Source organism: Leptosomus discolor, chromosome 9 (assembly GCF_034619465.1).
Source record: "Leptosomus discolor isolate bLepDis1 chromosome 9, bLepDis1.hap2, whole genome shotgun sequence".
Lineage (NCBI taxonomy): Eukaryota > Metazoa > Chordata > Aves > Leptosomiformes > Leptosomidae > Leptosomus > Leptosomus discolor.
The window spans coordinates 24,907,146-24,922,783 of record NC_141399.1 but is presented as its reverse complement, the minus strand read 5'-3'; the positions used below and the strand labels follow the sequence as shown (position 1 = coordinate 24,922,783).

At 41.5% G+C, this 15,638-nt stretch overlaps 1 protein-coding gene across 1 annotated transcript in view; it reads left to right on the top strand.

Annotated features, from left to right (window-relative positions):
• FGD3 (FYVE, RhoGEF and PH domain containing 3) overlaps positions 1-8,373 on the top strand; it is a 111,537-nt gene extending 103,164 nt beyond the window's left edge. Inside the window, exons 18-19 of the mRNA XM_086470412.1 lie at positions 1,130-1,270; positions 7,547-8,373. Coding sequence (XP_086326538.1) covers positions 1,130-1,270; positions 7,547-7,771 — 366 coding nt within the window. The 3' untranslated portion in view covers positions 7,772-8,373. The remainder of the gene's footprint in view (positions 1-1,129; positions 1,271-7,546) is intronic.
• Positions 8,374-15,638: the final 7,265 nt, after the last annotated feature.

The window sequence follows — 15,638 nt, the reverse complement described above, 5'->3', positions numbered from 1 at the left end:
GCAGCACAGTGCCCCAGAGTGAACTCTGCTGCTCAGGTGCTTTGTCCAGAAACTCAGAAAAACAAAGTGGTGTCAAGCTACAAATGCAGGTTGTCCTTCCCTTAACTACCATGTCTTCAGAGCACATAGAAGATTCTGGATCCAGAGCTTGATACTTCAGATATGCACTACAGCTATGCCTACAGACGATGAGCACTTAATATGCATCAGTATAGTCTGTGGTATCTCATGGTAAACTTTCTAGCTCTGTTTCAGCAGAGCTATATGCTAGTAAAGTGAAAACCTACACCTACCCAGCCGGGAGCTCTGTTAATCTGAAAAGCCAAAAGGCAAACCAGTGAAATGTAACCTATGGCTTTACTTTAGAAAGTAGAGTACAGCAGAAAGCTGTAAAAACCCAGGGAAAAGAGTAATTTTTTCCCTCGTGTGCTCAGGCTTCTAGCCTTCTGCTAAATCTTCAAAGGATCATGTAAAATGCAAGAAAGTAGGTGCATAAGAAAGAAGGATCAGAGCTGGTCTTTTTCTTTCCCTCCTATTTACATTAAACTTTCTTAACAAACGTAATAGGAGCTGAGGAGATTGCCACTTTACAAATGTTATTAGGAGATGCCAGAAATCACCAGGAGACTTCTGTGCAAAGTCTAATGTGAGCAGGGATTTTGTTTTTCTTTGCTTTCTATCAGAAGACAAAAATTTCTTTCAATCTTTTTTTTTGCCCTAGTGCTCTCTAATTTGGCTCACTTCTCTCTACATTCATGCACAGGAGTGTCTGTTAGTACACCTTTGTGTTAATTTGAAATCATCTCCCAGCCTACTTTGCTGAGCAAGAAACTAGCTGCATCATCTTAATTACCATTCTCAATTTACTTGGTGGAGGTGGAATTTAACTTCATGTCCGCTGGGAACAGTAGTTCAGCATCTGCCTCTATTACATGGAATTGTTCTACTTCTTGATTCCTATAATAATGATTAAACTTTTGTTCAGTTGTGGGCTATCCAGGGTTTGCCCTACAGTATTATTTGACTCTGGACAACTTAAATTAAATATGTTTTATACTTAGTTCTAAATATTTTACCTACGTAAGCATCAATGGAAACAGCTCTTTTTTTTTTTTTTTTCTTCATCCAGAAGCAAAGCATCTTAGCGACTGAGAACAGCATCTTCAGCAGCTACCTCCAGTTCCTTGAAAAAGGGAAGACTTGGTACAAAATGTGGGTGACCATCCCCAAGACTGAACCTCTGGTTCTGTATCTGCAAGGAAGTAGCCAGGTAAAATGGCATTCATGAGGGTTAACACACAAGAAAAAAAAAAAAAAAAAAGCATGAGTTGTCAAGCTGAGAAATAGGTCAAAGGATTTGGCTTCATTTCAACAAAAATGAACTTGGTATTCTGAGTATAGCAGAAAGGCTCAGAGATTTCAGATTTCCTTGATATCTGTAGTCACTGCTGATATGGTTGTGAGCAAATGTTTAAGCTCATAGCTTTCTTTACCATTTTTTAACAAAAAAGGACAAAACAAGGATGATTTGGTTATGTTTTGGGTTTTTTAGGTGTTTCAGACAGGTATATTCAAAGGTTTTGTTACCCTGTCATTTGGGAAAGCACTTTCCTGTAAAATAATAGAGCTGCGAAGCAGTCTGAATATTACAATTGCTGGTTCAAGCATTTCTTTTTTTTTTAAACCTAGTTCTGGGTTGAGAGGGTGGAGGAATTTGTGGAAATGTAGATGTTCTTCAGCATGAAAAATGGACTGTGGTAAAGCTCCTTGTCATAGCATCATGTGATTTTTATCTGTATTTGAAACAATTACTGTGGTAAGCTTTTTTTCTTAAATTGTGCTGTTGAAGCTAACTAGCGTTTGTGTGTGATGAAAGTCAAGTGATAGAAATGTCTGTATCCAAGATAGAATATTCAAAATAGAAATATCAGTCACACTTCCTTAGTGCTGAAGATAAAGAATGACAATGCTGAAATGAGATCCTTCATATCCAGTTTTGTATTTGACATTTGACACCTTTATACACAGCTTTGTTTTAACTCCAGGGTGGGACGGAAGAAGAAGTGGGTCCAAATTCAGCCTACCGTTACCATGCTGTAACTATAGTGATATGAAGGGTTTGCTTTTTATTAACATCAGTTTGTATGGCTGTAGCTAGGAACAGTCTGGGAACTAAATATTACCCATGATTTTATAAAGCTGTTCAGAGTAAAGCTTACCCCATAGGAAATGGGATACTTCAACAAGAAGTACACATTGTCCTTAGAAGGGTGTTCGTTTTGCTGCTTGTCAGCAAGAACACCTCTGGTTTTAAAGAAGTGTGTGTGTAATGTTTTAAGCATAGCACTCGAGAGACTGAAAGCTTGAATTTGGAGCTCCAGACACAGCCCACTTGGCTTCGTCTGGGATTTGAACCCCGCACTGGGTAAGTGTCCAACTCATCCTGCGAGCAGTGAGCTGTTTGGCTTCCCTCCTAGTCAACAGGAGATGCAGGACTGAAATTAGAAGTTGAAAAAGCAAATGGCCTCAAATGAAGCGCTAAAACAAATGCAACAAGCCCGATCTATAGATCATTCCAAAGTCAGTCTCGGGAAAGGAAAAAAGCTTTGAAAAGCAAAGCAGAGAGAATGGCTTCTCTGTGTAACTTTTCAACTGATTGAAAGCTGTGCCTTAGCGAAGGACCAGTGCAAGCCCTGTATCCCATACAAACCAAGCCAGAGTGCCTCACACAGGCAAGCCTGGGAAGGAGAGCGGGAATAGAGGGAGAGAGGTCTAAATTCTTTGGCCTTCCTCACCCAGGAGCAATTTGTGTCATCTAAGAGATGACTGGAACAAGGAGTTTAGAGGAAGCAGCACCTCGTACATGGTATGACCTAGAAAGATAATTTCTCCTGGTGCCCAACCAGTTGTCTCAGGACAGCACAAGTAACAACCCATGGGACATAAACTAGCTGTATTTAGTGCACAGCAGAACGATGCTCGATTCTCCAGGCCCACTCCTGACAGTCATGCAAAGCCAGGGTTGGAAACTGGAGGAGCTTCTGTGCTTCAGATGCTATGTTCTTTGTTCTATGTCCTGCCAAATTTGATCTTGAGCTTTTGTTGATATTGTTAGTAAGATCCTATTTTTTAGAGGAAAAGGGTGCCTTTTACACTAATTGTTGATTTTATGACAGTTAAATTTAGTGGTTAGTGTCCTCAGCTATTTCAGGTGTGAGATAAATCTCCCAATACAGCAGCAAGAAAGCATACAGGACAAGGTTGATCTATCTTACATTCAGTAACTAAGCCAGGATTTACTGTCAGGATTGACCAGTTGCAGACTGAGGCTATAAACAACAAAAATTAGTCCCTTCTTCAAGGGCCTGCCATTCCCACTCGTATGCTTTTCTTCAATTTGCATCCAACTGAAGGAAAAAATTAAGAAGCAAATACCAGTCCTTGATATTAACCCAACATTCTTGCTATTCTGGTTTACATAGTATATGCTGGACTTCTGAGAAAAGTCTCTTCCAGAGCTTCTTTCCTGGTGTCTGAATGTCTGAAATCAGAATCAGTCGGGAACCGCTCATGTGCTTGAATGTTATTTTCCCAGGTGTAGTTTTGTTTTGTACAACCACTTTCATTTTTCTCACAAACCTCTTTAGGCCTGCAAAGAATACATTTCAGTGCCTAAAAAAATAGGTGCCTTTTGGGAATAATATTGCCAACAATGGTTTTAAAAGTCTTGAAACACAGACCAAGCAAAGCATGACTGTAGGAGTTTGAAGGTTGGGGGACTATTTTTAAAAAGAACAAAGAATAGCTCCCTCTGGGGAAGAAGGAGTAAACCAAGCTGAGTCTGAAGCTTCTGATACAGTGAAAGCCCTGGCAGCTTTCGTCCTCTGCACCCCTGGACTGGACACCAAAGAAGAGATGCCAGTACAAATGGAAATAAGATTTGCTGGGTTTAAAATAGCAAAAAACCTGCTGTTTTGCTTTAGATCCTTGTTCCAGGAGAATTAATTAATCCCTTGAGTGTTCACAGTTTAAGTCTTGCATAAGGCTTTATGCACGAGGTTAAAATTCACAGCTTATTTAGGTATGGAAATCATACCAATTTTATTTGTCCTCAGACTGAGACAGAATTTGTGCAGCTGTTTGTTGTGTTTATCTGAATGGAATTGTAAGAGTTCGCTTATAAGCAAAGACCACCTCAAGCTGAAGGATCAGTGGTTTTATAGAAATTAGTCTGTCTTTCCAAGGGCCCAACTGGAGCTCCTGCCCCTACTGGCCTTGTAAAATCTGCAGCTACCTCCAGAGCTCTGACATTAACTTACACCTGACTGAGAAATATAGAATTAAGGAGTCCCAGCTAGCTAGAGAAGTAATGAATTTTGGAGAAATATGGAGGGAAAATCTAGTATAGTGAGAGCTAGTGTATGTAATTATCAGGCTTGATCCAAGAGAGAATTTTGCTTTATAAATTCTGAAGAAAAATCTTTTATTCATCATGTAAATGTGATTTACTCCTAGAAAGTGAGGGAGTAGCTGTGTTTGAAGTTGAGCTCAGGGTTTTGGAGAAGTATTTTTGTGGCTTGTCTGTTGACCCTGTTTAGGTGAAGCTTTAATTGGCCCTGCAGAAAACTCTGCCTGTCCTTTTTCATGCTCCTGCAGACCTTTGCATCTTGGCACACCATCACATCACAGGAGTCTCTCAATGACTTGTGCAAGGTTGGAATTAGATCGTAAGTGGGTAGAGAGTGGAGTTTGGGTGGAAAAACAGGGATTTTCTAAGCCTACTCAAAAGTAGTAGGGGAAAATGATAGTGGTCCATCAGTAACTGTTGTTTTGTGTATTTGTGTAAGAGAGCTTACATGCTGCAAAAAGATGTGCAGTGTGAGAGGGATGTCTGTATGGAGGGGTGCATGAAATAGAGCAGCCTATATGGTGGAATTGAGCTATCCGTTCCCAAATCTTAAACCCTGGATGTTGTAATGACCATAAAAGAGCAATAAATAAATACTGCTGTAATTACCTAGATAAATAACCCATTGTATTATGCTGCTTAGAGCCAGGATGAGTGCACAGTGCTTGTGATTACTGACAGTATTACACATCCAGTAGATTTTTGTGTGTCACCCACTATCTCAGGAAAATGATTGCAATCAACCCTAAAGTGAAGCCCTTCTCAGCACTGGGTGGTTGGGTTTGATGAAATATTGGTATCATGCAGCCCTAGTATGTTGCATACAGAAATATTTAAAAAAGCCCTGATTCAACCAGCAAAGTCCAGTAGGCTCTTAAAAATGGAATGTGGAATCTATCTCTCTGTAAGGCCTGTAAATCCTACTGATGTGCTTGGTGTAGGGCCCATATTCCTCGTGAGTGCAGAATAGCCCCTGGATTTGCTGGATGCCAGGTAGGAAGGGAAGGGCTCAGTGGCAGAGGAAATACAGAGATGCTCATGGTCCTGCAGAGAGATCTGGTTTGGGTGTGTGGTATGACTCGAGGCTGAGTGCTTCACCTTTGTCTGTCAGCAGTGCAGCTTTTCAGAGGTAACTTAAATCCCTTCCTTTTGGACCGGGCAGGTACAGAGAAAGTGGCAAAGGCATCATATTAAGCAAAGGAAAGCAGCAAGACCAAAGGCAGTCTGCTTAATCTGCCTGTGTGCGCACATGTTGGGTAGGTGTAACGTACAATTCAAACATCAATTTGTTCTTACGCTGCACTTCTTGGCTACAAATGATATCATTTTTCATTGTCATGGACAACCTCCAGTTTTACATGTGACGAGTCTTAGTGTCTATTCTTCTACAATAAGCTCAGTGAAGCAGGCATGGTTGAGCTTGCATGCTCTCTTGTGCGTTTTGTGTTCATCAGTCCCATATTTGCTTGCTTTAGCACTGCCATGTGTGCAGGTCTAGAGCTACTCGGTATGTGCCAGTTCAAATGTCTGCATGTGCAAGACCTCCCTGTTTATATGGGTGTGGCTGTGGTGACAGGATCTGGAAATTGTATGCTGCTTTTAAGACAAATAATTACACTCAAATAGGTCTTCAGCATTTGATCTAAAGCTGCCATAAATCTCTTTGAATAGTGCTTGGTCCTCAAGCAGATGGACTCTGGCATTTTTGCATAACAATAACAAGTAGTAGATTAATAAATCAGGAAGCCTGTATTGATTTAATAAAATGTATAGACAAGTTTTTGACTGTATTTTTTCCGCTTTAGTTAATGTATGTGTTTGCATTGATGTGTGCAGTTCTGAAACTTGAATTGCTTTAGTCTAAGTGTTAGAAAAATAGATATTTTTTTTTGCCATTGTTCTCAGAGCTGTGGACCCCTTCCAGATTTACTAAGTCATCTGCATTCAGTATGGGATGACAAAAGAATGACTTTGCCACCTCTTTGTGAGATGCCTTGTTAACTTTGGTATGAGGCTGCGACACAAGTAGCTGTTACAAGAGGCGACGGCTTCTTACAGATGCTTTGATACCTGTGTGGTTTAGACTTCAGTTTGGGGACCCGCCTTTGAAAAATGCTTCACTGGCATCTGTTGAAACAAGTTGCTTGGTCATGGCACACCCTGCCTTGCCAAAGTACACCTTTCCTGAGAGCTTAGTAGAGGAGTTGGTTGATGCTCAAGATGTGACTGTTACAGAGCTGTATAACTCGTTAGATCTGTGAGCTAATCTGGCCTTTAGAGGATGTTCAAGAATCTGAGCTTCCACTTCCTTGACAACTCTGAATGGCGTCATGAATAACCCAGGTCCATCTGAGAGGATTCACTGATTGATTTGAAATCTGAAATTCTCTTTTATTTCAAAGTCTCTTCCCTGGTAGTTTTCTTTGTGTCTCTGTGTCCAGCTCTGCTTATTTGTCTCATTTTAACCAACCTTACAAATGTCCCATGAGGTTCGAAAGGGACTACACCGAGCTATTCTCAGGTGGATCTGATTGCCTGTATCTAACGCAAAGGTAAAGGTCTTTTTTGGTAAAAGACAACATGTGTATGTTATGTGAAATTACATGAGAATCCCCAGCCATGCCACTGCTGGATCTGTATTCTTACTGCAAAAGGGAATCTGTTAAATAAGAAGATCAAAGCAGCAATAGCTTATTCCCTTTTATTGTTTTAACTTAAGCAGTCGTTACTGCTTCTTCTCTGTTTCCTGCACTACAGTGCGGCACGAGGAGCCGAATGCATGTGTGCTCTGGAGCTGCATTCGCGTGCCTGTTGCCGCCTGTGTGTGCATTCGCTCTGCGGGCGGGGATGGAGGCTGCGGCTCTAGCGCCAGGGGGCTGTCAGCCAGTGGCACACACCAAGACACCCCGCTTTGGTGAGCGCTGTGGTGTAGCTGCCTGGCCTGAGCCTGGGCCTAGTGGCTGTGTCTCGGGTGTAGGGTAATGCATCTCTAGTCACATCTTACTACTTCAAAGCGAGTTTTAAACTGTTTGAAACAGGCATTTCTTTAATCCCATTGAGAGGAAATCTTTCTTCCCCACGCAGTATACCCCTGCTCCTGCCATTTCTGAATTTTTACACTTGTTCTTTCTTCTTTAGGATGTACGGGGCCCACGTCCTATTCCTCTGCCTGGATATGAAGTCAGTTTACCAGGTTCTGGTGAGAAGTTTGAAGTGAAACATGTTTTTAAGCTTTGCCAGTCCCAGCAAACTCTATATTTCAGTGCAGAAGATGAAGAACTGCAGATGAAATGGATGGATATTCTCACCAAAGCAGCCAAAGGGGAAACTGAAGATACAGCCGAAGGGCTCGGCAACCCATAGAGCAAGTTCCATTTAGTTTCTTTCCTACATACTATAAACCATCACTTGAATTTGTATTCATGGCACTTTGGAATCTGTATGGCTTTATATTTTCATGTGTCTGCAAAGGAAATTCAGTGGTTTCTCTCCTTTTATTGTACATTTCACACATGCAGTAGTTACCTGGCATATATTATGTTAAAGGAAAAGGTAGTTGTAGTTGGTGCTGGTGTCGATGGTGGTTTTAAAACAAAAGACAAGGAGAAAAGCATTAATTTTAACAAAGGTAATGGAAAACCATCAGTCTCTTCTTTTCCTAAATGTATATTTTCCAGTCCTTTTGATTACTGTTCAGTGCAGGATGTGTATAGTCTGTGATTAGTTCTATAAATGCTGCCTTTTAAGTTAAATATTGTAAAGGCTTATGCTGGCCACTGACATTCCGTTCTGTCCTTTCCCTCCTGATAAAAGGTCTTTGTGACATGTGAGCAATGTACTGAGTATTTTCCCTTGGCTAAAACTATGTCTCTGATATTTTGAGATGACCTGTTCACAAGACAAATACTGTAGAAGGGACTTCTAAAAAATGACTGCAAACTGTGCAGAAAAGAACATTAAGAAGCCTCATTGATTTTAAGCATTTATAATATTGGTTTGTTTTCTTTTGAAACCAATACCTTCCTTCCTTCTATTTGAACCCATTTTGATGTAAGTGAACAAACATTTTATACTGCAAACTGGGTTATGATCAATAAACAAGAAAATTTTTAGTATACACAGTACAAAAAGGTGACTTTTTTGTTGTATTGGTTAATTTAAGTGACCTAGGATTTATTTATATAATTTGTAAATAATGTTTCATAAGTATTTTAAGATTTTTTTAAAAGAACTCAGCTAATTAACAGGATTTAGTGCATAGGATAAGAGATATTTCTATGAACTGAATTTGTAATTTAATTTTCCTGTTCAGCTGTATTTGTCTTATTTTCAAACTTAAGCGCTTATCTATTTAAATAAAAATTCATGCAGTTAACTCCTGAGCCAGATTTCCAAGGCACAGTAAGCTTTAGGTCAACATTTAATATAGGTTTAAAAAAACCCCAAAAACAAACAACAAAAGAAAAAAAAAAAAGGCATGTCTGTTCTTAGTGGTAGTAAGCATGTAGTACTGAAAAATGAAATAAAATCTTGTCACAGTACTGTATTTTTAAATGGTTTCATTTAACTTTTGTTTCCTCTTCAGCCTTCTATATTTTCTGATATTGGTAGAAAGAAAGAGCTACTCCATACAGCCAGAGTTTGTTAGGATTGTTGAAAATTAGTGATCTGCCTCAGTGAGTGCTTTTCTTACCTGCAGAAAAGGATTTGTTTTTTTCCTTGTTTGGGGTTTGGTTGGTTTTTTACATTGGTGTAATAAATCATGTAACTGAAGTCCATGATGCTAACAATTAGAAGCTATGTATTTAATTAGCTACTGATAAAATTTCATGAGACTTGCATCTTCCCTCTCCTCCTTAGTCGCCCCCTCTGACCAGTTAGCATGAAGAAGGTTTCATTCAGAGTAGTTTTTATCATATAGGTCATTAAAAGGAATTCTTTTCAGGGTGTGTTGTTTCCTCCCCCAAGCTTCCCTGAAAATGTAGCAATGTAGAACGTTTTCCTTGAAAATTTACTCATTTTGTAATATTTCTGGATTGGAGTTTTTGTGGGTTTTTTGATTGTGAGTTTTTTGTGTTGTTGGTTTCTTTTTCATTTAAAGATTTTTTTCCTTTATTTTACTCTGCTTGCTTGATTCTTTTTCTTTGTTACCAAGAAAGAAATGGGAAGAGAGAATTGCAAACCAAAACAAAACTAATGCATTTTAATACATCTTTAATTTTCTATTTTTATTAACCAAGAAAAAAAAAAGCACACATTTTTTGCAATTTTTCTCCGTTTTGTTCTTTTTTTATAACTAAGTACATCAAAATACACATCCAGTGATTTTACATTCCTCAGTTATAAAAAGTGTTTGTAGTATTCCTGCAATGTTAACACAGGATGGCACCCATGGGCATTTGTGTCACAGTTCTCCTGCAGCAGCTTTGTTTATAGCATGTCTTTCCACTGTGAGGGGACATGGCAAGGAACCTGCCTGGGGAATCTCTGCTTTATGACTAAGCCCCAAATCATCAATAGCTTTTATAGTCTAAAGCCAGCAACTTAAACCTTGTCTGGAAAACTAATGCAAGTCCATTACAGATGCCAGAGCTCTGCTCTTCTTCAGTACAACATGAGAATGCTCAGCCTAGAGATTGAAATGCAAGAGCTAATGGTGTTACAGATTGGGATCTCGCTCCCTCAGTCATGGTCAGCAATATGACGTCCAAATCAGTGGCATTTCTCCAACAGACAGTTATCTTCTTTCAAAGCCTGATCCAGCTCCTGGTGAAGCTGAAGCAACAGTCTCTCTTGACCGCAGTTGGAGCTGCATTGTATTGGAGTGAGCCAACTCTCATCCTTTTTGAGGTGTTATTCAGGCTTTAGATTATTCTTTCTTGTTCTTGGGACACATTGTGTGTTGTTTACATAAGTGAAATCGGTGATATGAAGATTGAGAACATGATCCTGGGAGGTGAATCGCAGAATCACAGAACAGCAGGGGTTGGAAGGGAGATCATCTAGTCCAACCTTCCTGCTAGAGCAGGTTCACCTAGAGCAGATCACACAGGACTGCATCCAGGCAGGTTTTGAATGTCTCCAGGGAGGGGACACTCCACAACCCCCCTGGGCAGCCTGTTCCAGTGCTCTGTCAGCCTCAGAGTAAAGAAGTTTTTCCTCATGTTGATGCGGAACTTCCTGTGCTCCAGTTTGTGCCCATTGCCCCTTGTCCTGTCACTGGGCACCACTGAAAAGAGCCTGGCCTCATCCTCTTGACACCCACCCTTTAGATATTTGTAAGTGTTGATAAGGTCCCCTCTCAGTCTTCTCTTCTCCAGGCTAAAGAACCCCAGGTCTCTCAGCCTTTGCTCGTAGGAGAGATGCTCCAGCCCCCTCATCATCTTCGTGGCCCTCCACTGGACTCTCTCCAGTAGTTCCCTGTCCCTCTTGAAATGGGGGGCCCAGAACTGGACATAGCACTCCAGGTGTGGCCTCACCAGAGCAGAGTAGAGGGGGAGGAGAACCTCCCTCGACCTGCTGGCCACACTCTTCTTGATGCACCCCAGGATACTATTGGCCTTCTTGGCCACAAGGGCACACAGCTGCCTCATGGGTAACTTTCTGTCCACCACAACTCCCAGGTCCTTCTCCTCAGACTTGCTCTCCAGCAGGTCAACCCCCAGCCTAGAATGTTGCGTGGGGTTGTTCCTCCCCAAATGCAGGGCCCTAGACTTGCCCTTATTGAACCTCATTAGGTTCCTCTCTGCCCAGCTCTCCAGCCTGTCCAGATCTCGCTGAATGGCACCACAGCCTTCCGCTGTATCTGCCACTCCTCCCAGCTTCATATCGTGAGCAAATTTGCTGAGGATACACTCTGTCCCGACATCTAGGTCATTGAGGAACGTATTGAATACAACAGGCCCTAGTACTGACCCCTGGGGAACACTGCTGGTTACAGACCTCCAGCTGGACTCAGCATCCCTGATCACAACTCTCTGAGCTCTGTCCTTCAGCCAGTTCTCAACCCATCTCACTGTCCACTCATCTAACCCACACTTCCTAAGCTCACCTATGAGGATGTGGTGAGAGGCAGTGTCAAAAGCTTTGCTAAAGTTGAGGTAGGCAACATCCACGGCTTTCCCCTCATCTACCCAGCCAGTCATGCCATCATAGAAGACTATCAGGTTGGTCACACATGATTTCCTCTTGGTGAATCCATGCTGACTACTGATAATCCTCTTTTCCTCCACCTGTTTAGAGGTAACAGCCAGGATGAGCTGTTCCATCACCTTTCCAGGGATGGAGGTGAGGCTGACTGGTCTGTAGTTCCCCAGATCCTCCTTTTTGCCCTTTTTGAAGACTGGAGTGACGCTGGCTTTCCCACAGTCCTCAGGCACCTCTCCTGTCCTCCATGACCTGTCAAAGATGATGGAGAGCAGCTTAGCAATAACATCTGCCAGCTCCCTCAGCACTTGCAGGTGCATCCCCCCTCGACCAAGGGTCAGTCTTCCTTCCTCCAGACTTCTTCTTCTACCTCCAAGGTCTGGGATTCCTGAGGACCAGCCTTAGCAGTAAAGACTGAGGCAAAGAAGGTATTCAGTAACTACCTTCTCTGTATCTTCTGTCACCAGGGCACCTGCCTTGTTCAGCAGGAGGCCACCTTTTCCTTGGTCTTCCTTTTACTACTGGTGTATTTGAAGAATCCCTTCTTGTTGTCTTTGACGTCCCTAGTGAGACTTAATTCCAAACGGGCCTCAGCCTTCCTTGTTGCATCCCTGCATACTCTGACAATATTACTGTATTCCTCCCAGGTGGCCAGTCCCTTTTTCCACATGTCGTAAATTTCCTTCCTCCCTTTGAGTGTTTCCAGGAGCTCCTTGCTCATCCAAGCAGGCCCTCTATCTCCGTTGCTCAGTTTCTTCCTTATAGGGATGCATCGGTTTTGGGCTTGGAGGAAGTGGTGCTTGAATAGCAACCAACTCTCTCAGGCCCCCCTACCTGGTAGAGCCCTAGCCCATGAGATCCCTCCAATTAGGTCGTTGAGGTTGCTGAAGTTAGATCTCTTGAAGTCCAGGGTTGCATCTGAATGCACATCTTTTAAGAATACAAGGAATAATCTCTTCAGACTTCCTTGAATCCTGATTAATTCACATATCCTGCCATGTCAAGGAAATAAGGTGCTTTTTTCTTTCTTTTTTTTTTTTTTCAAACTGATGAACACAAAAGAAGGCCTGAGACAGTGGCAATCTAGTTCACAGGATGATAAATAGGCATGCCAAAATTGCAGTCGGCTAAGCCAAGCAGGGATCCCTGAGCTTCCAAAATCTGCATTCTCCCGGTTTAGTTTTATAGCTGTGCACTCAAATTCTAAACCTCAGTTGGTCCCTGGCTGGCAAATTGGTGGGGCTTCGTAGTGCTCTGGGGAAAGAGTTCAGTAATGTTTCCTCTCATGCAATACTCTGCCCTAGGCACATGGGTTTGATTACTGTCAGAATCAGGGTGCTGGTTATATGAAGCTGTAGTCAGCCTCATTCTTCTGTGGATGAAACTAGACTATTTTATTTAAATGACCTATTGAATGAAGAGTTGCAACTGAGAAATTCATGATATTGGTTAGTGGGACGAGGGAGGTGGTGATCAGTTTTTAGTGTTGGAAAGCAAAAGATCCTGCAAAGACGGATGCATGTGCTTAACTTAGTGGAGTATCTCCATTGCTGTCTAGAACAGTGCAAAGCATGTGTAAAAACCTATGCAGTACTGGGACTAGTATAATAAACAAAGCAAATAAACTTTACGGGCATTTGGCTATAAAGAGCTTACTTCTCAGATTCAACCTTTACTTTTTGTACTACCATTTCTGTCTGTAATATCTGACAGATCCATTACATGTGTACTTACTCCCACAAATAATTGCATATGCAAAAGAAGGGAATTTTTATTGCATTTTAGGTATTGTATTCATGTAGAACAGACAAATATAGTACAGAAACCTCCTAACACTTTCTCTAGTCATCGCATGGGGTTTTTGTTGAATTTGCATCATTTTTGAAAATAACATGTCAGTTCAGAGCGACGGTCTATACAAACACATTTTTCGTGAACGCAGAGGTGTGTCTGGCATATTTGTCTCTAAGAGCCATGTGAAATACAAAGAAAGGTTTCTTATGTCTACAAAGTTTTGTTGCTCCAGTCATCCTTCCAGTAACGTGAATGGCTCAATCATATGTAAGTGAGTAGCTCGGAGGAGAGCGATGTAAATGTTTTGAATGGGTTAGGAAAGGAGAATGACATCTCTTGCTTCTTGTACAGGACACTGGACTTCCAGTGTTTTGGCTGTGAACAGAAAAGAACTTACGTCAAATGATAAAACTGTTACTTTATTCTCAAAGAACTATATTGTTAATAGAGTATCTTTCTTCATTTATTTGGTTTGGTCAAAAAAAGACGATCAAGACAGGCATTTATCAAGGCACGAAGCGAGCTCCAAGACGTGAAGAGATAAATATTACCTTATAGTCGATCTTATTCATGTGAAAGGCAGCAATACTTGTTTTGTGTTCTTTGGTATGAGGTAACAAACGATTAGGGGTTTTCTCGCCTATTTTGCATCCTAGCATAGTTTCCCAGAAACAGCCACCCAGCAATAGTGAAACTGTAGATTAAAGCTGGTGGTTAACGGGTCTGACAGCCTCTTTACTTCCCTCATTGTCTTTCACCAGAAGCATGGAACATTTAGCTGCTAAATATAAGTGACTGCATATCCTGTAAACAAGCACCTTCCCTTTTTACGTACCTACCGTTTCTCTTTTTCTGTTCTTCTGCCCCTATGGGGCATAGCAAGGGTTTTCACTGGGCTTGCACTTTTGTCTGGGTTTTCATTTGGCTGGGCACACTGCAGACCCAGGGAAGCTTGGCGGAGTTGAGTGACTGCATTTTGCTGTAAAACGAAATGGTGATAAAACAGGCTTTTCAGGAAGCAGTTGCTGGCCATCCTCACACATACTGTGGGATCTATGGTCACCGGAGATTAGACTAGAGGAAGAATTCGGTTTGGTGTCTCTGAAATAGAGTTTTGTGACCAGCTTATATGGATGACTTGCTCAAATGCAGCAGAATAAACTTAGCCTTCTTAGAATTGCTGCTAGCGTCAACAGTGTAAAAGTAACAGACTGTTACTTAGACATGTCTTACCAAAGTGGTTCAAAATGCAAATGACAAATCCTCACCTGGAATAAATTATAATAACAGTACTGATGCACTTAAATGAACCTAGGGTCTGCCCTGCAATGTTGATTTGGTTTTGATTGACAGTAGATTTCAAAAGAACCTTCCCTCTTCTCAGCATTTTTGCCACCCCTAGACCACCTGTGCTGTCCCACCCCAAAGCAAGCTGATTTAAAAGTTAGTTTCAGAGCAATGTGTGCATGCAGTGTGCACTGATCGATGATGAGCCACATTCAGCATGATAAGGAAACAAATCGAAATCTCAACAACTTAAAAAGATTCCATGTTCCTCTGTCTAGACTATGCATGCTGCGTGGAAAGCTCTAATTACTAAGTCCCAAAATCTGTTTGTCAGGTGGACCTGTTTTCCTTGCATATGTCCGGTTACTTTCCTGTGTTTCCAGAAGATGCTCTGCAGACATGGGAGTTTCTTAGTTCCCTAGTCAGATCAAAGAGATTTCATAGGGTCTGTAGCTAGTGTATTTAAGTCTGAAAAGGAATAATCAGTTATCCCAGCATCTCAGAATGGGCAAGACTTTTACACTGTGTTATAAGAATTAGCCGTGTGCTCTATAAGGTCTTATGCCATAGTGGTCTGTAACTTGCAAGGAGAGGTTAAACTAGAAAATACAATGTTGTCCCACTTCTAGTGCTGAAGAAGACTCTTTCAAATTCCAAGCTGAAGATGGCAATGCTTGATGTGAAACTGGTGACAGCAAGTACCAGCTGGCTTCTGAATTGGGTAAGAGTAATTAAACACTGTGTATTGGCCTTGTGCATGCATTATTAATTTCACTCTCCACATTGGCCAGCACATTTTTGCTTTGATAAAAGGCCCAGTATTGACTCAGATTATACTGAAGCTGTAGAAGGATCTCGAGAAGTTTTAGTTTTCAACACTTTAAAGTTGCCTGTGGTGTTAAGTTACAGTAGTCTGGGTGCTTTGGGCAAATCTGGAAGCATTGGGATGTTTCCACAGGCAGCCATGGATAGGAAGGTGCCTTAGGAACTCCAGTGCCATTGT